At 42.5% G+C, this 26,722-nt stretch overlaps 1 protein-coding gene across 5 annotated transcripts in view; it reads right to left on the bottom strand.

Annotated features, from left to right (window-relative positions):
* The window catches only part of rtkna (rhotekin a), a 66,597-nt gene that overhangs the window by 8,061 nt on the left and 31,814 nt on the right, over positions 1 to 26,722 (bottom strand). For 4 of the 5 annotated variants that reach the window (XM_063898294.1, XM_063898293.1, XM_063898296.1 and 1 more), the window contains 2 exons: positions 2,355 to 2,616; positions 1,771 to 1,824 (listed from right to left, as the gene is read on the bottom strand). In XM_063898294.1, coding sequence (XP_063754364.1) covers positions 1,771 to 1,824; positions 2,355 to 2,616 — 316 coding nt within the window. Of the gene's footprint in view, positions 1 to 1,770; positions 1,825 to 2,354; positions 2,617 to 21,753; positions 22,162 to 26,722 lie in introns of those variants that run through there. The other variant, XM_063898292.1, reaches the window with a different exon arrangement.

Genomic DNA, 26,722 nt, shown 5'->3' with positions numbered 1-26,722 from the left:
TTAATATTCACAGTTGTTATTCAAACATTGTAAAGACACTCTCAGGATATAGGTATTTTAAAAAGCTGTAAAACCCCTTTTTGGGCAAGCTTCACTAGGACAATGATCAATCCCTGTGCAGAATCCATGACATTCGTAACAACAGTGAGACATGTATGCAAGAAATCATGCTGTAAAGTGAATAAATGTGCCACCTGTTAGTCTATTATCACTAATTCCTTTGCCTCAGATTTAAGGCTTCAACTGAAAATGCTCCTTCTTATACGCTTCCTTGTGTATGGCACATTGACACTTAAGACTCACACTTGTTATTCCGAGTATGTGCTCAATGCTCGGTTTAAAATGTGATTGAACACGTGGCAAATGGCGTGCTTTACTCCTCCTCACCTCCTGGGCTCAGTTAACGTCTCGGTGTGCTTAATGACCTTGACTAACAGCCTCATTAAGCTTTGTTAAGAGTCTACTACCTGTCTCTTGAGTTCATTTACATGCACAGGTCATGCAGATTAATCCCGTTCTAGTTGCCAGGGGAGAGAATGAGCTCAGGGACGGTTATAATGACTGCATGGGGGTTAACCCACATTGACTCCACTGGGAGGGGATGGGAAAGCAAATAATCAATCTAAATATCACCATTTGTTTAATGTCAGTGCACTGTGTCATTCTGAAATGCCATTAAAAAAACATTTACAGCAGTAATATTACACGGAAGAAAAGGAGTTCCTGAAATGCATCACAGATCTTTTATCAAATGCCTTACTAACAGAGGGGTGCAGCGCTGATGTATTTTAGGCTAACCCAGAAGTCAGCATTGCAAGGGCTTCCTTTGACAAAAAGCAATGGGATTTTGGGTTATTGCAGAAAATAAGGTTGTTACAAACCCATGTGTGATACTTATAGATGTTGTACAGCAGCGTAATCTCTACATATTAACAACGCTTTATGATGTTTTAACCCTAAATGCTTTGCCAGAAGTAAAGCGCTAACGTCAACATCGCTAAAGGTGGCCAATGTCCGGCATGATGAGGTTTGGTGGTCTCATTAAGTCTCTTGTTAGCAACCACTGTTTGTATGACTCATGGAAGCTTCAGACATTTACAAGTAAGGTATTTACTGATGTAATTTATGTGGTATACAAAATGTAAATGTCTCTTACGCTTGTGCTGACCGCAGATCCTTCTGTCAGGCATCTGAACAAAAATGTGTTAAAAAAACTGTTGACTTTGAGACAAGGGTATCAGACCATGGTGAAAAAGCTAACTAATTTCCGGGATTTAGGACTCATTCCTGCGTGCCCCTTTAATGACCCAGTTCAGCACCTGTGTGCTGCTATTTCTCAGAGCCAAGAGACAAAGCCAGCCGCCGGTGCTGAGGGCCAGGTCGTGCTGCCAGGAGTTTCTCATAGCTAGAAAAATCTGAAAATACGGAGATATGTGGTAAAGCTGCAACAGATTGAAATGATCAGCTCCAGGAATTGTGCTGCATAGAATAGAGAAAAAGTCTTACTGTATGGTCTTTTTGCTCAGCTTAAAATCTATATCAGTGTTTAACCCTCTAGCCGATGATAAAATGTCATTCTTGATCTTTAGTTACGAGAAATCCCACACTTACCTCTGTGATTATTCAAAGCTCTTACACATCTTTGATTTAGCCATTTCATAATGTGTAAAGCTACATCAGTTCCCCCTGAAGCAAGTCATTAATAAATCCTGCTTGCATTAATCATTAATACTCTATCAATGAATCTCTTCACACACAGTGGCTGCTCACCTCCTTTGTTCTTGAAGTACTCCGTGTCTTTCCACATGAGTGGGATACGAAGATCTGTAACGACGAGAGACAAGAGATTAGACCACAAAAATGTTAATCACCCTCACTGTCTTACTCGTATGTGTGCTGCTTTCAGTCACTGGCTAAAGTATCCGCAGCTAATTACTGTGTGTGTGTGTGTGTGGGGGGGGGGGGGGTGGTTGCTCTCCAGCTGGGGTACTACACATGCAGCGGTGGCCCCATGAACCTACACCCACTGTCTCACAGCTCATTATTATGTATTTTTTTACATTCTCATGATGTTCTAAAAACAAACAAAACAAAAACAACTTAAAAAACCCAGTCTTGGTCATGGTGTGAATTATCTCTCTGCAGTGCGTCAGTGATGCAAACAGAGCAGCTCCATAATCAGTCAACCGACGGCCCGCTGTCATTTTGCAAAGCACAGCATCTTAAGTCAGCCTGCGCTCGACAAGAGGAGCTCTGCATTGAATTGTAACACTAAAGGGATCACAACGATCTTAATAACAGCTGGTCCATGCCAAAATCTACACAATGAATACATTATGTGAGGTTTTACTTGCCTGAGATGGCTACTTTTCCCTTGCACGGGCGCCTGTCGTCCATCGGCCCTGCATCCGATGACCTCCGCGGGACCTTCTTCATAACCTGCGCCTCCTTCATCCTCTGCAGCTCCGACATGTAGGCCATGATGCGAGTGCTGCAGGTCTGCAGGCTTTTCGACGCCTCCAAGGCCTGGTCCTTCTGAGAGCAGGCGGCCAGCAGCTTGCAGGCCCCATCCCGCATTCGGATCTCATGGTCGATCTTCTTCTGGATGTCACTGTCCTGCAAGGAAGAGGGAAGGTGGAGAAGGGAGAAAGAAATTAGGTTTAATTTCAGTTACATACACACTCAAATGTCACAAAGCACAACCATTGAAACTGAGAGTAAGGAAGCAAAGACCAATCCCAAAGCGAGGCACACTTTTTGCAAAATAACAAACACAATCGTAAAGAAATGTAAATTGTGTTTGGCAAACCCAGAAAGACATAATAAGAGAAGTGCATGGGGAGAATAGGCATGACTTATTGCTCTTTCTGTACAGATAGCGATACAAAGAAGGGCATTTTTGCCAGGATGTGAGACATAAAGGAGAGGAAAAGACATCGAGAGTGAGTGTGGAGTACATTACAGGTTTCTTGGGGATACATTAGTGTGGTGTGTCTCGGAAAGCACTCAGCAGTCTGTGGTGTGTGTGTGTGTGTGTGTGTGTGTGTGTGTGCGTGTGTGTGTAGTAGTCAGTAGTGGCATTGACAGTATTCAAACACATGGCCTTTTGCCCTCTTACCCAGGAGCCCACCCACGCCGAGCAGACTCATAGATGCTGAATCATTTATTGCAAACTTAATTCACACACACACACACACACACACACACACACACACACACACACACACACACACACACACACACACACACACACACACACACACACACACACACACACACACACACACACACACACAGAGCAAAGGAGCTGTCAGCACGGTCCAGCATCATGCAGCAGGTCTGGGAGTGACCTGCTATGAGGAGGTCTGGTATTTATAGCAGCTAAATTAACAGGCTTCTCCTTCTGGGGAATCTCAGAATAGAAGACGAGCAGCCTAAATCTGACTCTAATCCACACGTCAGTGTCGGGTTAACGGAGCACACACAAAGTGACATAACCACTCACAGGCAGCAAGGGAAAAGATGAATACATCGAACACCAAGCAAGAATAAGCATGTCTAAAGTCAGTACATATTCCTTCATTATCTTTCTCTATGCGTACACACACACACACACACACACACACACACACACACACACACACACACACACACACACACACACACACACACACACACACACACACACACACACACACACACACACACACATTTAAAGTGCGAGAATAAAAAATGAAGCTGTAGAACAAGACCGTCTGCAGCCCAAATGAGAGACCCCAGGCACACACATCTAGCCGTGGTTCTTTTTTCTCGAGCAAAGAGACAGATACAATATTATTAAACTAAATCTGACCTGGCTAATATGGGGCACATTACACTCTGCTGTAGTGCACACACATTGTGGACACATGCACACACACTCACAAACCTAAACACATGCAGATTGTAAAGGTTCCTCAATCTGTCTGGCTCTGCCTCTGGGAACTGTCCAGAGTTTAAACAAATCTCTAAGCCCCTCTTCAGTCTGTCAGCAGAGCAAAAACACTGCATGCATGAACTTAAAACAGTAGACGGTGAAGGGAAGAACATGAGCGCTGAGAGGGATGAGAGAGCACGAAAGGGATCCAATAATCAAACAAAGACCAAGCAAAAGCAGAGCCGCGTTGACCTTGAGTGTTGGTGCCGGCGCTCTTTTTCAAGCTTTTGAATCGTTCATTTGCACATCCATTGCCTCAAGCACAGGGATATTGATCGGTTAGGTCTTTAAAGAACAAAATCAGGACTGTTACTTTGTGATTATAATGAGCAAATGATCAAATCCCAAAAAAGCATCTGCCCTACCGCTGGAGTGTGTGTGCTCCTCCTCTTCAGTGATACGTTAACAAGCTCACATTTTCCCCACAAATTATTCCTAATGCTCCCTTTGCCCTTCTATTCCCGCCCTCTCTGCCTGATAAATGCACATTCTCCTCCTCTAATCTCTCGCTCTCTCCTCTAACTCTCTGTCTTGTTGATTCTTATGAATTTTTTATTCTTTTGATTTAAGCTTTTACACTTTAACTTTAACACTCATTTCTCTCCCGCCTTCTCTCTCTCACTCCATCCGTTCCACTTCACTGTCCTTGATCGGCTTTTTTTTCCGTCTCCACCAGACCCCCTTTCTCCTTTCTACCTGTCCCTTTGTTAGCGCCAGTCCACCTCTTTTGTTCGACAGAGGCGCAGTGGGAGAGAAATGAATGCAGTTTGGACATAAAAGTCCACATTCGGAAGCAGATTTTCGCCTCGAAACAGTACTCTTCACTTGTGTTGCCTCTGATTAACCACACTGTTGGAACTTGCTTCTTGGAATATAACCACACTCTGCATGGTGGTGAACGCTAAGAGCAGAAAATCACTCATTAAAGAGGCCCTGTTGTGCTTTCTGGGGTTTTCCCTTTCCTGTAGTGTGTTGTAAAGGTTTGTGTGCATGTAAATGGTATGCAAAGGCTCCGATCTGTTAGTGACGACACTATGTAACTCTGGCGCTTCTACTGTATTAACTAGCGCTCCAAGCTCTAAGCTGTTGACCAATCACAACAGAGCCGGCCAGCTAACCAATCAGAGCAGACTGGGCTCTGGTTTCAGACAGAGAGTGAAAAGAGGTGCTACAGCAGAATATGTCCTCTTTAAATCTAAGTATTCTTTCAAACCCCAACCTAAACATGCTGTAAGTAATATATCTGGAATGTATACAACATCTACGAGCAGATTTCTCCACAGAAACACAGCCAGAGTGATTATCAGACCAAATGAGAGCATGATTGAGGGTACTTGTACTGATGAAGATAATGATCGGTCTAGAGTCGTGTAAAATGTAAACTGTGTCTGTTGAACACAATGTAGCTACACAAATAAGCCTGCCATTAAAATAAAACCTTTCACTGACTGAAAAACCAATTACAGTCTTGACTGCGGGACAAAGGAGACTGAATCACAGCATCTGTATAGAGATAGATAACTGCTGGATGTCTGCAAAGTGGGGAATTATCTTAAGGGTCAAGTGTTTGTTTATGAGAGTTTATTGGCCGAGTTGTTTTTCATTCATTCAAGTGTCTGTTTCCAGGAGAGAGAAGTCATTCACATTCAAAGATGTGATTTGTATGTAGTGAAAACTTAACTGATATTCAAAGAGAGCCTTAAAGTGAGCAGAATATTTTCTAGATTTCTAGTTTTTAAGTATAGTGTAATTTATGGATTACAAATTGGGAATTAGCTTTGTATGTATAACAGATATAAACACATGAGTGTGCAAAATGGCAATGCATGATTATATTTCTACTACTACTGCTATTACTTTTTTGATGAGTTGATTGATTGGCAATAATAATGAGAATAAATGAATAGCTGAAATGAATTACTATGCCATAAAATATCTAACATTTGTTGGAAAAATGGATCTCAAATGTCAAGGTCAGCTGTTTTTTATTCTTTCATGAACTGTATTGCTGTATATTTTAACAAAGCTCTCAGTAAAAAAGGAATAAACATGAAGAGAGAGGTGGAAAAAAGACATTTAAATCAAGGATAAAGAAAGAGATGAGAAAGCCAGCTCTGGCTATGTCCAAATGTCATTGTCACTGGTGGCCCTTAAAGCCATGCTCCGTGCACCGCTGAGCTGGAGGCTAGCCAGCCCACTTTGAAGAAAATGAACACACTTATATGCCACACACACACACACACACACACACACACACACACACACACACACACACACACACACACACACACACACACACACACACACACACACACACACACACACACACACACACACACACACACACACACACACACACACACACACACACACACACACACACAGAGCAAAGGAGCTGTCAGCACGGTCCAGCATCATGCAGCAGGTCTGGGAGTGACCTGCTATGAGGAGGTCTGGTATTTATAGCAGCTAAATTAACAGGCTTCTCCTTCTGGGGAATCTCAGAATAGAAGACGAGCAGCCTAAATCTGACTCTAATCCACACGTCAGTGTCGGGTTAACAGAGCACACACAAAGTGACATAACCACTCACAGGCAGCAAGGGAAAAGATGAATACATCGAACACCAAGCAAGAATAAGCATGTCTAAAGTCAGTACATATTCCTTCATTATCTTTCTCTATGCGTCTATAACCCTGCAGATGTCGTCACATTGATTTCCTCAGTGTGCACAGAGGGGCAGGTGTGACCAGTGGGCATTGTCAGAAGGGCTGTTTTTTTCTAAGTGTGGACAGCAGCCAGAGACAGGGTGAAGGAAGGGTGGATTGGTGACGGGGCTGCAGTGCATGTTGGGTATCAAGCAGCAACACAGAGGGGAGGCGGTGCTGGCTTAGAAAACAAGAGGAGACTCGAGGAAAAGAGAGGAGTAGGAAGAGATATGGGCTGACAGAGGTGAAAGGTCTGAGTGTGAGAGGCAGCTGGGAGACAAAACAGGAAGTGGGAGAAAAGGAAGAAAGCATAGTGTATGGTGCAAGGTGCCGGACTTGCAAGATAATGGTGGGAAAATAAAGAAAGCGTTTGCAAAAGGGAGGAGGCCATCATGAATTGAAGAGAAAGAGAGGCGATGGGTTCATTATCAGGGAATCTGCTGCTGAGGTAACGAAGCTTGAAGCAAATGTAAATGAGCAGGCGTGGAAATAATTGGGAGAGAGATCGGGACTTTCCAAGAACGTCACAGTTGCTCTAACGACTAAAGACAGAAAACTTCTTAATGACTTGCCGGCAATTAACTTTGAAAGATGGGGATGACAGAATATAGATTCCTAGCGTGATGTTAAAGGACAGTAAGCACATACTCAGACCTATTGTTGTTCTTGTGAAGTTTAGTAATTAGATAAATAAGACGGCAGAGGGGGTCGGTCAATAATCGCAGAGCAATCGATGTCCACATGATGAGGTGTCTTCAAGCAAGAAAACAAATGGAAACATACTATAATGAAAAATAGAGATGCAGCAATAGTAATGTCTGCTTTAGGGTTGAGCAATTATTCAATATAAATATCATATCCTGATGAAATCGCACATCAAGACGCTATGATACGAAATTACGAGCAGATATTAACTTGAAACTCTCAGGAAATCTAATTAAAAATATATATTTGAAGGCCATCTTTATTTTATCATTAGTCATGTGATAAACACACTATAACTGGCAACCTTTCAGTCACACACTCAATGGAGAATAATGCGTATATCGTCCTCATTTGGAATCCAAATGTTTGATAAAATAAAGTGTGAGTATCTTCAACAGCAGTGTGCAGGATTTCCTTCATATATTCAGCAAATGTGTTCAGTTTCTGCGTGCCTTCATCCAAGAAAAGTGTAGTAAAATCAAAACTGTTTTCTGAATCTGATTTCTTTTTATGTGGTTGCATAAAAATATTGCTGGAAATTTGTATTTATCTCTATTTATTTATTTGGTTCATTTTGCAAGGAGGAGAAAGTATCCAGTACTTTATTTTATAGTATTTTATTCACATACAAGTATAAAAATGGGTGTTAAACTGTGGGTAATTCATAAAATACACAATTTATTTAACAAACTACCAGAAAACCTACAAGATTTCAGGTAATATGTGTTCAAATCCCCTCTGTATGACACACAGTGCATGCATAATGCCAGTGTAACCTTTCAGCAGGTAATTTGATGCCTCAGTAGAGACCAGATGGTCACTTCCCCTGTCACCTCTCCTGTTCCCGTCTGGCCGTGTGTGTTGATCCTCATTTGTGTGTCTTTGGGTGTGATCTCAGTGACACCACCAACACACACAGCTACACAAACACCAACACACACACACACACACACTGGTTTGGGGATTTGACGCCGCTGCAGATGGTGTGTAATGGCTTGTTTACGATGTGTTGTTCTGCATGAGTAGGCTTTCCTGTACTGAGCACTGACCCATCGACCTCTGACCCCGATGCCTGGGCAGACCAGACGGCTGCAGCTACAGCACAGGGTCGGTCCGTGGGGTGAGGTTTAACACACGAATGAGCATGTTAGCCGGCTTTGTACAATAGGGTGGTGCAGGGATGAGCATCGCAAGGGTTCACTAGACAAAAGCAATAAGATTTGTCCGTTGGATTTTAGAATATTGCAGAAAATAAGCCCTCTATCAAACATGTTCTCTTATAATCTCCACAGACTAACTGTTGTTTTAAGCGTCAATGCAATCACCAGGAGTTAAAGCTAGCATTATGCTACAAAAGAACGTCTTCACAGTCACATGACTTCACCACCGCTAAGCTAAAAGTGGCCAATGTTTGGCACGATGACGTTAAGTAGTCTCATTAAGACACCTTTTAGAAAACGGACGCCTAGAGGCTGCAGATGGGGCAGTCGTATTGCCCACCGAGTAGAGATGCCAGCTCACACACTGGGGCTCAATCCTGTGCGCAGAACCGAGGTTTGAATCTGGCTTTGGACCATTTACGCGGGTCATTCCCCTTTCAACTTTATCTCTTCAATAAAGGCACTGATGGACCAAAGCATATCCTAAAGAAAAGGAAGCTTCAGATCTTACCAGTGGGGTATTTTATGTCGTAGAGCGAAACATGTAAATCTCCTCAGCGTGTGTAACAGCTGACCTTTTTTAGGCCTCTAAACAGAAACATGTTAAAAAATGGTTGAGTTTCAAGACAATGGAACAGGAAAAGGTAAAATGCTAACTTATTTCCAGGTTGTGGGTGTATTCCTCTATAGTATGCTACACCTTAAAACATATCCACATCAGACATTAAACATGTTGATAGAAAAACAGTCCTTCTGCATTTGCACCGAATATGCACCCTTCAGCTAAAGGCTAGTTCCTCTAACCACTCTAAAACCATGCCACCTTTTTCTTGTTTGCTGAATCTGAGGTTGTTTTTCTTTGTGAACAGGCTGCAGCGGACTGGCTTGGACAGAAGCTTGTTGGACAGATGGAGTGATAGAGGTTGACAGAAAGAGGTTATTAGAAAAAAGGAGAGAACAGCAACAGCACGACTGCAACACACCCTGACAAAGACGAAAAAGTCTTGCCAAATCACACACACACACACAATCTCAATCATCATGACCACAGCTCTTAGGATCGACACAAATGTTTTCCGTCTCTATTACACACACACACACACACACACACACACACACACACACACACACACGACCATGAACTGCAAATTCCTGACCACTCCCATGCGTCGGGACTTCACTGACCAAACTGCCGGCTTTCAATTAGCCAACCACAACTATGTGCCTCGCCTTCCTCTCCAACCTCTTCCGCTACTTTCCCTCCCTCCCTCCCTCCCTCACACACCCAGAGGATGGGGCAAGAGGTTGAGAGTGCAAGAAAGAGTTCGAGATAAATGGAGAGAGAAAGGAAAAATCAATGGCAAATAAGCTGAGGGTTAGAGGATGAGGGAAAATGAAAACTGAGAATGAAAATACAAATAGAGGAATGGGGGGGGGGGGGGTGGATGCAATATACGCGAGTAGATGAAGTTGTGAGATATTTCCTGAGATGCGAGGGGAGAATGTCAGTTTCTATCACACTCATGGTCACAGACATATAAAAAAGCACACACTTAAAGCAATTGGTGGACAGTATCTCAATTTCATTTTTGAGATACATATTTTACGTTCCAAAACTGAAGTGTTTATTATTTTTTACTATAATATATTTAGCATAAAACTATGAACAAATGAATGCATCTGTAATTATAAATCAATTATATAATTAATAGTATTTCAAAAATGTCCATTCGTTAAAATAATTACCATGTTTTTGGTACTTTCAGTTTATTTTGATGCCAGTACTTTTTTTGTAATTACTGGTAACAGATTATTTCTGCCTTGTGGTATTGGGACATTTATGAAAGTAAAAAAGCTGAAATACTTCTTCCAATGACCTAGCCTGAGGGATCCAACACATAGCCTGAATATTAGGAGAAAACAGGCAAGAACCCAACCCAAACCACTCTAAAACAATGATCTAATTCACCAAACAACGTCCCTACAGTGTCTGGGTCTCCAGCTGCTGCTGGGCACAACAACAGTGAAGGGAACTGGTTTGGTACTGGTCAGAGAAGACAGAGAGAGAGGAGGAAGGGAATGGGGAGAAACAGTCACTGGGTGGAGTGTTTGCTTCGCCTTTTACGACAGCAAGTCTGGCTACAAAGCAGTCCAAGTGAGTTCAGTGCCAGGACAGAATTAACACACACTCTCTGAGGGCCCTCTCTCATGGCAGAATGTGCCTGTGTGCGCCGGTGTAGGTGCCAACATGCTGATGTCATCATTGAGGTGTTCCTCTGGAGTTTCAGCAATGGTCTTACTCTCCTTTATCGCTAGAACACCGTGAACTCTCACCGCCTTTCCGACAGCTTATGCATTCAATTATTCGCTGACAATAGACACTGTTTCGGCTCTGCTCGCCTGGAAAACTGTGTGAGTGCTTGTGCACATGTGCTTGTGTGTGCGAGCGTGTGTCCAAATGACTTTGCAGCCAGCTGTTCTCGCACAAAGCCAGAGTGTTTAAATGCAGCTGGGTCCCAGCGCACACAGGGCGGAGTGAGAGCATGAAGTGCTAAACAAGGAAATAATATGCAAGTGTCCTGAATCATGTTTTATGTACAAACAGGAGGTGACAGAATATGCATGCAAACAAGTGCATGCAAAGGAATCTGCGTGTGTGCGTTTTTGAGTTGCAAGTGCATTGTTTTTTTGTTCTCTGGCGGAAAGCTCTAAGGACAGGAACAGAGGAGTGAATTTTAGGCTATAAAACAAATTGTTTAGAGCTACGAGGGAGCACAGGGAGCTTAGAGTCTGCCAAGTAGTGATCACTTCAGCAATTTATAGGCACACTAAAGCTTGATGGCTCTTACACAGCTCTGCACACTCAGCCTAATACACCGGGTTGGCATTATCATATAGTAGCAGAGTGGGACCTGGGAGACGCAGCAGATCATTTAAAGGCGATGTATAGGTGATAATAACAGGAAGTGTGTGAGCACCTGCGTGTGAGTATACCTCCTGCTTGACTGTGTGTGGTCTCAGTGAATAACTAACATGTCTGGAGTGTATAGATTTATGAAATGCTGCACACAGGTTCCAGAGCACACTCATAAATAACTGTGGGTTGGAGGAAAAGAAAGAGTATACATTTAAACTTCAGGGTAGTTTATTATGAGTAACAACAGCACAAACACACCCTTAACAGCAGGACCCCCTCCTGTTCCTCTTCCATCTCACCTCTTAAGGAACAAACTGGGCTGCATTCAAGATATCAACTCCAAAAACCTGGATAGTAAATCCTCCCTGACTTGTAGAGTTCAAGTACAACGAAACATATTATTCTTCAGGAACCAAAAACAGCATAATAGGCAGGAAAAGGCATTTTTGAGCCGTTCTGGCATTTTTTTGGTGCAGAAATGTACGACTTCTGATGCGAAAGGAGACAGAGAAGGGATAAGAGTGGTCTCAAGCTGCTTCCTTTTCCAATCAAACCGTAATGGAGAATCCCTAATGAGAGTAATTGGCCGACTGGACTGTCTGGAGCTGAACGAGGCATTTAATCACACGCACGCGCACACGCGCACACACACACACACACACACACACACACACACACACACACACACACACACACACACACACACACACACACACACACACACACACACACACACACACACACACACACACACACACACACACACACACACACACACACACACACACACACACACACACACACACACACACACACACACACACACACACACACACACACGGCATACGGTAACTTCATCAGTGAACTTTACTGGCAGGGTGTTGTGCACTGCAGGCCTCTGGCACAGCCACAGACTACTATACCAGTCAATGCTGTATTATTAACTGATTGAGTAAAGTGGATTGACTGATATTAAAAGATACACATGAAGCAAAAAAGGAACTGATGTGGCATGGTAATCTACTCATGTCTTTTTCTAGCGCTGGTCTGAAGAGACGTGTTAGTTTGGGAAGGGAAGTTGGCTGTGTCACTCATTGCTGTGAGGGACTGGGCGGAGTACGTGGCGCAACACTTTTTTAATAAATAAAGTAATTCGACTCTTCCAAGAGCCTCTCTGTGTGCGTATGTGTCATGTTGACTGACAGCTCTCTGTATGACAAGCTACCTCACACCTCTGGTGGCTGTGGGGGAGGAAGGGAGGCGAGAGGAGGGGTGGGACACGACAGGCTTCAGATTCGATCTCCGCCATGTGTGCATACTGGCCAGCCCACATGTTCGCAGGCTTGTTCACATCTTTGACAGTGACTGGCTATTATTACCTAATGACTTGCTGCATTCATTTGTACTTAAACTCAAAACAAAAACACCAAAACACACAAAGCAAACGACTATTGAGGCAACAGGTTGCAGGAATAACATTATAACATTTTATTCCGACATCGTCTTTCATGAAACCCGGCAGAACACACACTGCATTTTGACAGAACCGGCGAATTGCTGTGGGAAGATTTTGATGGACAAATGGCAGAAGAGGAAAAGCTTAAGGTACAAAAGGGAGGTCAAGAGGTCACGGCGCCACAGTGTCCCCGATAGAGAGTAGCATCCCTGCTGGGCTCCGTACAATTAAGCTCCCTTTCATCCTCAGTGGGGTGAGGGGAGGCTACAGTTATCTCACTACAACAAGCCCTTCCTCACTGGTACACATTTGCAAAGCTCTTGTTAGTTGACTTCTTCGAATAGAGGCACCCCCCCCCCCCTGCTGAGGAACAGTTTCAGCAGCCTGACACAATTTCAATGGCACACAGAAAATGTTCGTCACAGTAATCCGAGGCTTTCCTCCCTGTCTGAACCGGGATGAGGAAATCGGGGCTAATTAGCTCAGCCGGCCTAACTAGCATTAAAGCTGTTGTTCCCCCCCACTCTCTGTGCCACCCTACATACACACAGAGAGGTGAAGATAAGTGCAGGGCATGTGGGGTTAAGACCCTATTTATGCGGATCAAGCTGAAAGTGCAATATTCTTCTCAGTTTTATCCTTTGTTTCAAATTCAAGATGCTCTTTAAAGCAGGGACTTCTCTTGTAGCGTAGCGTTCAGGGACAAAACTGACATTTTATAAAATCTTTAAATGAGTTTGTCATGTGATCTAACTTGTAGCCTACAATCCTCCATGGTTTGCTGTTCGCCTGCACCACAAATCAGAAGTGTATTTAAATCATAAAATGGACTGGTGCGATATCTAAATCACAATGATTGTGAAAGGCAAAATATCTGTGGTGCTGGAGAAAAAAATCCATAAGTTTTAATATATTTTCTAAATGATATCAGAATATAATTCATCATGATAATTTCCTCTTTCACCAATATGAACCAAAATAATCAAAATTTCAGTATTTTTTCCAATTTTTGGCAGCCCTACTTGCCAGCTGCCATACAACTTGTAAGAAGGCGGAAAAGATTCAAAATGTGTGTTGTTGTTGTTGTTGTTGTTGTTGTTGTTGTTGCCTGTCTTGGCATTTACATTTGGAGTCATACATTATCTGGAAATGTTAGATGAAATATAAAACCCATATCAAAGCGTCAGGCTTGTCGTGCCAATATGTTTCTGACTGGTAGCTGCCAGAATCCGCTTCAAGACCCTGGTACTGTCCTACCGAGCTGTGAGGGGATCAGCCCCTTCCTACATCCAGACCTGGTTTAAACCATACAATTGAGCAAGTGCACTTTGCTCGACGTCTCTGCGGGTGGGAACCAGGTACCCCTCAAAAACACGCCTGTTGATATCCTGGCTCCTGATCGGTGGAATGAGCTCCCCATTGACATCAGGACAGCAGAAACTCTGCAGATCTCGCGTCGTAAACTGAAAAGCATCTGTTTCGATTGCATCTTGGCAATTCAATTCTTGCAAAAAAGAAGCACTTTAAAATGGTTAGCTTACACCTTGTAACAAATTCACCAGCACAAATTCACCAGAAGTGAATATATCTGCACTTTCCTTGTTGTTCAGAGTTTGATTCTCTAAGTTTTTTGCACTTATTGTTAGTCGCTTTGGATAAAAGCCCAATGAAATGAAATGTAATGTAATATGTATGCCTTGTAAGTACACAGCTAGTCAGTATTTTTAGTGTTTGTGTCGACCTCTCTGTGTCTTCCACAATTCAATTATGTTTATTGCAACTTGGGCCCTGTAGAGGTAAAAGCAATCAGACAAAGTTGTTTACAGCTTCTATTGTCTTAATCAATTCCTGCAATCCATGTAAATGTTGCAACCGTCTCCGTCTGGCTCTCTCTTTATATCCACTGTGCTCTTTTAGGCTCATTCCTAGCCAAAAGCTCAGCAGTTGAAGCTGCTTTTATCGCTCTCTATTATTCATTACTGTTGCCTTATTTAGAATATATGGCCACATGTGTATATATATAAGCACATGTGCTGCCCCCACGTGAGACCCGTTGGTGGAGGGGAGGTGCGGCAGATCCTCCTCGGTGAAGCGGAGTGTATCTGTGTCCTTGAATAACTATCGACCAGCGAGAGAATGCGGGTAATTATAATATTCATGAAGCGGCAGGTCTTCTGAGCTGAGTTGAAGCAACGGCGGATATGACTGAGCTGACCTCAGCCCTCTGCCCTCAGGACAGAACCACAAGACATAAACAGATGAGGCCCGGCCAGAGGGTGTGTCATCTGTACAAACGCTAGGGGAGTAATGGATTACATGTCCTGGGACTGCATTCCCTTACAGTCACAGGGAATACGTAATAAGATAACTGGTGTATGTATTAAAGATTGGGAATATGAGCAGGATTGCAACACATTTTAAAATGATCTTATTTTATTATATCTCTTTATAAGTCTCACAAATGGAAGTGAAACGAGTCTTGAGTGTAAGTTATAATGATGGTCTCTAGTTCAAGAGTAGGTGGAATTAGCTTTATGGTTTTAAGTGTCTTTAGTTCATGTATTCTTTCTTTTTATTCAGAAGGTGATTCCTTACATTCATAAAATAGTTTGTGTGTGTGTGTGTGTGTGTGTGTGTGTGTGTGTGTGTGTGTGTGTGTGTGTGTGTGTGTGAGCTTAACTAAACTAAAATGGAGCATTTCCAGTTAGCTCAGTTTATTGTGGCTTTTTTAAACCGTTTTAAGTGTGTGGTCCTGTGTTTCATTACTGCACTATAGACTACTGCTTGAACATGCTTAATAAAAAGGGAGGTTTTATTTTGATTTTGATTCTAAATCGCTTCGCAAATGTCAAATTTTCGAGCTTTTTACTTTCAAATAGCTCTTCTGTCTTATACAAAACACTCTTGTAGTTATTTTCATTGGATTTGATTTCAAGATGATCAAAAGTAACAGAAATGATCAGGTTGTATAGCTTTTTAAAAAAAAGATAATTGCAATGGATTACATTTAGAAACTCACCCTCCAAATCAGTGTGGGTGAGTTGGGGGATTCTACTTCACGTGCTGATGAAAGTCACTTATTTTTCAATTGTAACCCCAAAAAGAAGGTACTCCTAACCTCACTCTGACAGAAACAAGATCAAACAACGTCTTGAAAGTGGATCTGTAATGTAAGACCGCACAGTGCTTTATCTGAGGGCAGCTTTATAGCCTTGGTATGAATTAATGTCTGCCATTAATTAAAAGCTGAGATATAAAACAGCAGTGTTTGTTTCAATGCGCTGATTAATGACAGTCATATTATTGTCATAGGAAACACATGTAAGGTGAGATCTTCTCGCAGTCCCTGAATCTGTCACTTTGGTTACACCCTTCTGGCACTTTAAAGCACTTACAGGCTGCTCTAGTTACTAATGGTTCACATTAACCCTTGGAACCTCCGTGTGTGTGTGTGTGTGTGTGTGTGTGTGTGTGTGTTTTACACTTATGAAACTGTGTGTACAAGCATGGGTGAGAGAGACAGTGAGGAGATGAGTTAGGGGGAGCAAGGGCAAGTGAGTTTGGGAAGCAAACAGAAGAGAGGGAATGTAATTAATTGCAGAAAATGTGTGCTGTGTGTGTGTGTGTGTGTGTGTGTGTGTGTGTGTGTGTGTGTGTGTGTGTGTGTGTGTGAGTGTGTGTGTGTGTGTGGGGGGGGGGTCTTATCTCTGCCCGCCAGAACAACTTGGGGAGCCACATTTACATACACACAACCTCCTGTCATTCACAAACCCATGACATATCCACACACTGATACCGCACAGATAAACAGACACTAGGTCGACATATTTATTCACCTCCAGCAGAACAATGTGCTTCTATCTGTCCACAGTGAATGTACCATAAACAGAACATGAACACACATTGTCTTACACACAATTGCAATTAAACACCATTTGTCTTTCCTGAACCGCGAGGGAATTAGAAACATTCACAGGAAATGAAAGCTAAAAACCTGCATCACTTTGCGACCATTACACAGCCAATTCAGAAGCATGTTTTAAATCAAGGTGAAATTGATAAATTATTGGAAATAATGGATATTCATTGGACATTCAATTAGCTGTTTTCTTTGAGCTGTAGTTTTTTTATTATTTTGATCATGTTCATTTGATCCTGGATCTTAATTCACTGTCCCCCGTGGGTTAAAAAGCTGCTTCAAACAGCCATGAAATACATTAAAAAAAGTAGGTCAAAATAGTCAATTATAATATTGTCTTTGAAAATTCTGATTAAAATAAATATGAATACATTTTCAATCCACAAAAAAAAGCTGGGTATACAAATCCCTGATTGTCAGCTGTAAGACGGATATTTAAAAATGTGTGTTTGCAAACTATTTTTTTATTTACAAATCTATTTTCTACATTTGCTCAGTCGGTCTAAAAATATCAGAACCGGCCCCATGTCGGTCAAGTTTTTCCAGAGCGGAACAAATGCAGGACGAAGGTCTGACAGTCACGGCTCGGTGTGGAGGTATTTATGGAGGCTCTACTTCAGTCATTCAACACACACACACACAAACACAAACACACACACGTGGAGATAAATACCCAAGTAAATGTGTATCATTGTGAACAGCAGCAGACCATATTGGAGTGAAAATGGATTGGCACCGCGCCCCTTTCACATTCTCTTACTAAGCAAAATCCATGAGCCATACTGTGTCCTCCCTCACACACAACCCTCTCCTCTTACCCCAACCCACAGCGAGGTGTCATGTGAGCAGCATCATGTGATCGTGGACTGATGTGTGTGTGTGAGGGAGTTTGAAAGCTATGGTATTATTAATGTCGATACTACCCAGCATTGTCAGCTTTTAATCACAGGGGTCATGGGAGGAGGATAGATGGGTTATCCAGTGTGTGATATTTCCACAGATGTAGGTAAATGTGGACAAATGTTGAGGCTTCAAGAGAGAAATCCCACTAAAAAAACCTTACCTAATCATAATTGGCAGTGTGGTTGCATTCAGGGGAAACTTGCCCACTTACACACAACAGGTAGCAGCAGCCTGTCGAGCTGCCCAGTATAAATGAGTGACAGCTCAGCATCTGCTGCCTGGGATAGACATGACAGATAGACGTGGAGCGGCTCTGGCGGTGATCGGCTGCCAGCAGCTCTGCATTAGCCGCTTGTCTGATTATCCGTCTGCGGGACAGAGCGCTCTCCTCCATCACCATCAATCCCTGCACAATCTTCCTCTGCATCGCCAGGTCATCACTCCTCTCTGTCTGTCTGTTTATACCTGTCCTCTGTTTGTGCATCAAACTCCTGTCACCATCCAGTTAATTCAGCATTATTACGATACACCATGAAACTTCTGCTGCATACTATACACTACAATTCGATAGGATAATACTTAATTGTAAGATCAAGTCTGACATTTTCCCTGCATTAAAGGAGCACAAGGACAAACAAATATGACAGGATACAAGGGAAGAGACATGCCTGAACCGTCTCCATTGGACTTTGTTGCTTACTTCTACAACATAGTGACAGCTCTACATAACACTCACGCTTCTATTGGCTGGCACTCCAACATATTGTACGTGATAGGCTAAGGGGCGGGACATCTTTAAGTGGTTGACCGATCACAACCGAGCCGCTCAGCTACACAATCAGAGCAGACTGGGCTCTGGTTTCGGACAGAGGGTGAAAAGAGGAGCTGCAGCACAGGCAGTATGAGAACAATAAACAGCTTTTTGAACATTAAAGCATGGAGACATGTCCCAGTGGAGGCAGAAAAGACAAATATGATGCCGAAAAGGAGCAAAAAATGTCCTCTTTAACATAACATTACGATATGTTCAAGACTATTTAACATACAATTGGACTTTGATTCATCTCTCTATATAATTTTGGGATTGACTGGTGCACAGAAGAGTGCTTCAGTCCAACTTTATTAACTTATGGGACCCTGTACCTTCTATGTTGATGTCCACAATTGATATTCGCTGGTCAGAACAAGGTTAGGGTTTTGAGACAATGTAGTCAGACGCCCTCAATATGTTATTGGAGGTTGATTAATAGAGTAAAGCATGCATAAAAACACATTCATTCCCATTAACACATAGATTTGTCCTCTCTCTGCCATACACTTGCTCTCTTTCCTTTCAGTTTTTAGCCACTCATGCCAGAACAAATCCATCGAGAACTCAGCCTGCCACAACACTAGCTTCTAAAAGGAGAGTAATAGGCAGAGCATTACTGAGAGAGCTCTGCCATGGCATGTTGGGACGAGATTTGAACTGGCTTTGTGTAGTTGAGTCATGGAGCTAGAAGCCAAAAGAAGAAGAGGAGGACTAAAGCTGGAAGGGTGTTTGACATATTTAGAAAACCCCCAATGAGGAGAAGAGAGTGAATGAATAATTGTGACTTAAAGGATCTATAATTGGGTGGGCGATAAGGCTATACTCAGGCGGTGCAAGGTATAAGTGGCTCATTTTTCACACTAGTCCTAAGACAACTGGTTCAAGGACACACACACAAAACAAAGTCCAATTCCCTCCTCCTGCACAGCTGCTGTCATGGCGTACGGTACTCGGAGTAATGACTTCCAGTTCCTCCTGTGTTTCCTAGGCTGAGGAAGCCCGACCTATCTCAGTCCCAGCAGCAGGCTCCGGAGCAAAAGAAATGGACAATATCAGCAGAGCAAAGAGAAGGACCTCTGCTGCAGACACACAGCGGCAAAGAGCAGGGGCAGAGCGAAGGGGAAAACACACGTGACTGCAGAGGTGAACGAAGGCTGAGGAGGGAAGTGGAGGAGGAGACGAATACGAGCAGAGAGGACACTCGAGATGCCTCTCCAGATAGATATGTGGAGCAAGACAGGAATCTAGGTGGACGGACAGAGACTTGACTGCAGAAAGCATCTCTGCAGTAAATGCTTATTGATTGCTAGACACGTGCCGGAGGATTCCTTGGCCAGCGAACTGACACAGGATGCTGACTCTACTCCCCACTTGAGTAATTGCAAATGCAATGAAAAGCACAAGCGGAAATGCATTTACCATAAAACAAGACCGGTTTAACTACAGCACATTATGGATAGAGTAAAAGCTGCATTAAAAAGCATCGGGAAGACCATATTGAGGATGATATTGTCCCATTGAGGAGGATTGTTACAGCGGTGACCTTTTCACTACTAATGATCAGCTGTGGTTGTCACAGTGGTAGGGCCAACATGAACACACACACTTTCTGAGATCTCCATGAACCACACACACACACACACGAAGAAGTGCAGGAAAGGAAAGATCACATCTGTCTTGCTCATTCAAACTCTGACTGATGCTGATGCAGGTGACCTTTTAAATCAACATGAGGCTTAAATCTCAGCCCGAGCTCTCTCTCTCTCTCATCAGGAAGCAGCCTGTCATTAAGGAAAGTGAAGGCAATCAACAGACAGAGTTTAGCCCAGTTAAGCTAATCTGCGCATGGCTAGAGTTTCAAAGATTTTATAAAGTTGATTATAGGAAGTGGTCAGTGCTGCCCGTCTGTCGGACAAATGTGATCAAACTGAGAAAAGGAACTGCTTGTCACACACACTCAGGATATCTAACCACTGCTCTTAAGGGTTTAGTGTGTTGAGGTAAATATGTTTTGGTAGCTGTGATTTCTTTTCAGCACTTTTCTGTGGTTTGGCATGCATGGGTTTTTGTGGAAAGCAATGCAAACTGCTTCCTAAAAAACAAGCATGACTGCTCTGATATGTGGAGCAAAACATTTGGAAACCAATCTGTGGGAAAAATGCAATTAAATGCATAATATTCTCACATTTCAAGGGCTCCTCTTCTGCAGTCTTCTGTTTAGCTGTCTTCTGGTGTAGCTATTTTTGTGCTGCCCATTTAAGGCATTTAGGAAATATGTATTCACAAGAGAGGGGACAGGGGGGTGGCTGGGAGATGTAAGTCATTATTGCAGCAATATCCCACAGTGTCACATTGTTCCAACCCTGACAGGCTGGGTGATATGACACAGTGCAAACATCTGCCTCTAGTAATGCAACCAGGAATCCACAGGCACAGCACACAGAGTGAGTAAGTTAAGGTGGCAGACCAAAAGGAACATAATCATTAGGTGCCATTATTGAAGTGGATCATTGGTCCCACAGGAAGGTGCCTGTCCCCTGATGGGAAAGGGCACACCTGCCAATCAGGGACAATGTGGGGCAACCAGACTCCATTGAAAAATCATGCATTTTAAAACTAATCTGATTATCAGCCCACATCCCTAACTTGCAGAATATTAAATGACATAGTTTACAAATCTGTGGGCACCACTCTGCAATTCGGCACATATATTACGCAACAATTAAACAATTTTAGCCTCGTAATTACACATTTTAAAACAGGTTAATCCATTATTGCATCCACCTTCCTCCACGTAAGACAACAGATGGTGAGCGGTGTGAACAGATTCTAAAAGTTGGAACTGTATTTATAAAATTGTCTGCTTAATTTAGATGTAAGACAAATTAATCAGCATACTCTATGGATTTAAAACACGTCCTAATTAGGTCAAACCAAGAATGCACATCGGAGATAAACAAGTCAACTTAAGAATGTCGGAGCTTTCAATATCGTCTTTCCAAACAACAGTAAACAAGATGTTACCGGAGTAGACTTGCATCAGTCAATAGAAGATCCAATGGGATGTCTCCAAATCTGTCAGCCTGCGTGATCTGACGGTGACAAATTAACCCGAAGTACTCGGTTACAGCTGACTTTCATTTTCCATTTCATCTAAAACATAAACTCCATTAAATCTTTTTGGAAACAAAATCTTACCATTTGGTTCTTTGAGTTGTTCATCCTCTCCAAAGAGGAGCCCTTCGCTTTCCAACTCTCCAAAACTGGCAGCACGAGAGCCTTTACGCAACACCAAGGTCCGTTAAACGACTCACTCATACACACACCCCGTTACACCTTAACTCAGATTTTCCCTTTGAGGAACATCCATTTATAGGCTAAATGAAAAAAATCTGCGGAAAATACGAGAATAGCTGCCGTCTATTAACCTCGGAAGTTGTTACGGATCTGCGCAGAAAAAAACATAACCCACACTCCTGGTGATCTGGGATCGATAGCGGTCATGTGTCTCAGCCCCTCTGTGTGTCTTCATTGTCGTCTTCCTAATAGCTCCAATACGGATTCACACACACACAACCAGCACACGGGAGCATAAAGACTGACCGACTGCTGGACCAACCGAGAGCCGATTCTGAGGAGGAGGAGGAGGAGGAGGAGGAGGAGACGAGGAGGGTGTGTGCGCGCGTGTGTGTACTGTAGCCAGTGTGTGTGTGTGGTTGTGATCAAGCAGAGCAAAGGGAACTGTCATTTACGCAGTTGGCTTTCAGCTGTGTCCAGGGTCCTTGAGAAAATTCCCAGGAGTGTTGGCATGCAGGGATTTTATGAAGTGTCACCCCAGTGCCATTCAGTACAGTGAATTATGCTGGGAGAAGTACTACTCAGAACCTTTATATAGTACAAATACCATGGTCAAAAATAAAACCCATAAGCTAAAGTCCTAACCTAGAAGAAAATAAGTAATATCAGCTAAGTAACTATAAAGGGTTAAAGAAATAAAGTGTGGTAATAAGTATATCATTTGCCTTTGATTACAAAGTAGCATACAATGAAAATACTCGAGTAAAGTACAACTATGTCAAAATCGTACTTGAGTTTATGTTACTCTCACCACGACTCCTACTAAGTAGATATTTTTATCTCAGGCGTTTGTTGCTGTCAGACCAGACATGCATTTCAGTGTTCACTGTCCCGTGGAGTTATCGTTTCCCTCCTAAATCTCACAACATGGCAATGCATTGTGGGAAAAACTGACATAGGAAGGTTTTGGCAGTCCTGGGTTTGGCATTAGTTTGAAGTGGGTTGCAAGTGTGTCAGTAAAAATCCACTGTGGTCGCTCTGTGCCTACACCGCCCACAGTGGAAAGAAGGCATTTTTCTTTTTGTAATACATGACTCAACTTTGTTTTTCTTTTACTGGTCAATATGTGGTTTGCGATGTGTGCAGTACAGGCAACATATTCCCCTTTTTCCCACGAGTCATTGCTCACCTCATGGTTCAAAGAAAGCAGCTGAAATCATGCAAGTTTATACACATTTTTAAAAAGATCTAATTTTCTGTTCTTTTTCAAATACATGAAACTAATTAGATACACAAGACAGTCGTAGCAAACTCTCCACGCAATTCAGAAAAAAGAGGCTAATAATGCAGCAAATTCAGGTGAGACATCTGCATTTTAAAGTGTTCATGTGGAAGACTAAACTATAACAAGTCATATCTTTTAGGTATCAGTGAATAAGTAAGTAAGTATGTTCACTATATGAAATGTGTATTCCCTCGATAGTAATATGCATTTATTATACTCATTTGTTGGCAATTAAACTTCAATGATACTTGGAATTGGACTGTAGATGAAATCCTAATCTGCATATGAGAAAATGATGTTTCTAAATCAAAAACCTCACAGTGTGATGAAGCCTGCAGTTTCTACATTTATCTGTAATTCTACCAACAGATTAATGTATCATTCCCTCTCTCTCTCTCTCTCTCAGTGCCTGCCTCTTATTGGCCGGCCCCTGTGAGCACGCTGGAAGTTGCCGTGCAGCAGAGTGCATCGCCCTGTCGGCCGGTGATGTATGAGAGTGATTTGTGGGCAGGTGGAAACGGAAAACACAGATGAGTCCGGCTAGAATTACGTGTGAGGAATAAACCGGGGTTAGGGGAAATCAGCTGACAGAGAGTTTTGCTCTGCGCAATTAATAATTGGAGTGGAGTGCAAATAAGGAGAATGCTTTAGAAATAAAAGCATCGAACAACCTCATTGTTTTAACTAGGGACTACACTATTGTGTTTCCGGTCATATGTTATCCCTGTAGACACAAGTGATGACTGTGCAATGCACTATTAATCAAAACTGTATTACAATTGCAATATCGACTACTGTTAATGGCAAAATATGGGAACATATCTGAATGAAGTACTTTGGTGCTTCAGAGAAGTCTAAGCCTGTAAAAAAAGGTAATAAAAATCCTTGTTTGGTACAGATCTTCCTAAAAATCATACCATAATGATCTGTATTAGAGGCAATTCCCTCTAATACCGCAAATCATACCGCATTCGCAATATCGGTCAAAAATAACAGCAGTAGCTCACCATTTTCTTAAATATTAGCAGAGCAAAATGGATACAATCTCTGCAAGGGAAGACCGAAAGCACAACACTTGTTTTGTTGCGTGTTTGTGGGCTGAGAAGTGGAATGGTACACAGTCCGGAGATGCAGCAGATGACATGTGGGAGGAGCAGGGTGTGGGAGGAGAGTCTGTCTGTGGGCCGCTCGGCTAATGGCAACAGAACAACAGAGTCCATCTCAATGGTGCAATAACACATCTGTGCATGTGGATGGGTGAAGCTCAAAGGACAACAGAGGGGGGGGGGGGGGGGGGGTGGGGGGGATTCAATTAAAAGATTCAAAAGGCTCTACTGTCATATGCACAATATCTACAGCATATTAGTTTGTATTGGCATCTGGAGTCCCAGGTTCTTCCAAAAGTGCAACATACAATGAAAATAAAGAGGCCTTATTATGCTGTACGGGGTTTCCCTTTCCTGTAGTGTGTTTTAGGTGCATATAAATGGTCTGCAAAGGCTAAAATCCCAAATAGATATTAACAGATGAATGTGAAGACACTGCTTATCCCTCCGTAGAAAGACATGTGCCACGAAAATAAGATGAGCCTTGATAACTCAGGACTTAGAGCTGTAAATGTCCTACAGTTAATCAGATTACGGTTTCATCAGCAGGTAGCTGTGCCGGAGAAGAGCTGTCTGAGACACAATCACGCTCATAGTTCACCAGAGGGTTCAGGGAACAACACGAAGGATAGCAGCATGTACAGACGCACAAACACAGTGGTGACCTGTTAAATAGGAATATGGTATTGACCTAACAACAAAACATATCCGGACATAAGATAAGCCACAGACTTCCACAGGCATCTTCAGTTTCCCCATGCTGAATGACTCAGAGGGACCAGCTGATGAATGATAACCATCCTCCCCAGTGTCATTACTCTGCATTTAACAGGATGAGAGGACATTCCTTCAGCTGCATTAACCTTCCCTCTGAGAGTCAAGCATTTCCTATTGACAAGTTGTTTTCCTAAACATGCGTTTCCTTTCCTCTCTGCTGCTACTGTATATCCTGAAAATCCCTTCCTCGCTTAGACAGAAGAGCCATGTGTGTAATTATAGGATATATTTCAATGTCTGTTAAATTTCAAATCTTTTCATTATATTAAATCCGAATGAAATCTTAATTATATCACAGCCTGGAGGAGTCAATAGCTTAGCCAGATTCACACCTTTGAGTCTTTGTTGGCAGAGGTTGTTAAGGGACCGGTCTGGGCTTCTTTTTCACATATTTCTCCCTCTTTTTCACAGCTCTTTGTTTGAATAAAGGTCTCTGGGCAATTTCACATAAACTGACCCAAAGGAAGCGCTGGAGCACATGGACAAGCTTCAGTTGCTTTATTGCAAGTGCGAAAAAACAAGAGTGTGAAGCTTTCTCTTCCCCTTACCGCCATCATTTTAGATTGATTTTACGGCGGCACGCTTCTGAAAACTAATGCAATCAAAATGAATAGGGCAGTGCATGAAGACAACACCAAAAGTGCTCTGGGGCAAACGATATTCTTATAAATAAACTGCAATTCTTATTTATTAATATATAACAATTTGCATCTTACTATTTATTGTCTCTTTTATTTTTGTCAGATGATTTACAACAACATCTCAAATATTTTAATTGAATTGGCCCTATTATGCAAAACATGTTAGGTGAATTTTTGTAATGTATTTTATGTAGAATGTGTTGGAAATCCAGCCAATAGAAGTGAGAGTGTAACATAGTGATGTCACTGTGTTACACAAATAAACAAAGGAGTCCAATGGAGGCGTTTCAGGCAGGGGGGAATTGTTGGGAACTTTGGAATTTAAGCCTTTGCAGACCATTTACATGCACCAAAACCCCATAAAGCACAATAGGGCCCCTTTAAGTAATGTAGCCTATACCAGCCACCTATTGGGCATAAGAGGGCATTGCATCATCTGAAACTGCTGAACTCTGCCTCAAATTTGAGGAACTGCGTTGTTATGTTCCTCTGGTGTTTTTCTTTTCAAATGCAAAGACCAGGAAGCATGTAGAGACGTGTTTACCTTTAAGTGTGAGGCAGGTTGAGGGGCCTAAAAAGGTCATGTACTTCAAGCATGCTGCGGGAAGACAAAAGCATGACACCAAACAGAAAGCATATCAACATCCTCCAGGGTTAATTCAAAGCTCCAAGCAGTCAGCAGACCACAGAGCTTAACTAGCGTGTTAATCTAGATAACAAAATCCTCATTATCGCTACAGCAGTATGAACATCTGCATAGTGAGAAGCCTGACTTACATCACGGGATACTTATTCCATCAGTGATACACAGCTGATGTAACATACACCTTAGTATAGTTGAGTAAACAGTGATCATATTCAAAGCTATATATAATAGCTGTCAATCATGAACGATTACACAGTGACAGCTGTGGTTAAAGACCCAGGAGCTGTGTGTGTGTGTGTGTGTGTGTGTGTGTGTGTGTGTGTGTGTGTGTGTGTGTGTGTGTGTGTGTGTGTGTGTGTGTGTGTGTGTGTGTATGTGTGTGTGTGTGTGTGTTTCAAAGCCCAAAATAGTGGCT

This window comes from Eleginops maclovinus, chromosome 12 (assembly GCF_036324505.1).
Source record: "Eleginops maclovinus isolate JMC-PN-2008 ecotype Puerto Natales chromosome 12, JC_Emac_rtc_rv5, whole genome shotgun sequence".
Taxonomy (NCBI): Eukaryota; Metazoa; Chordata; class Actinopteri; order Perciformes; family Eleginopidae; genus Eleginops; species Eleginops maclovinus.
The sequence above is the reverse complement of the archived record's forward strand: the minus strand, read 5'-3'. Positions and strand labels throughout refer to the sequence as shown.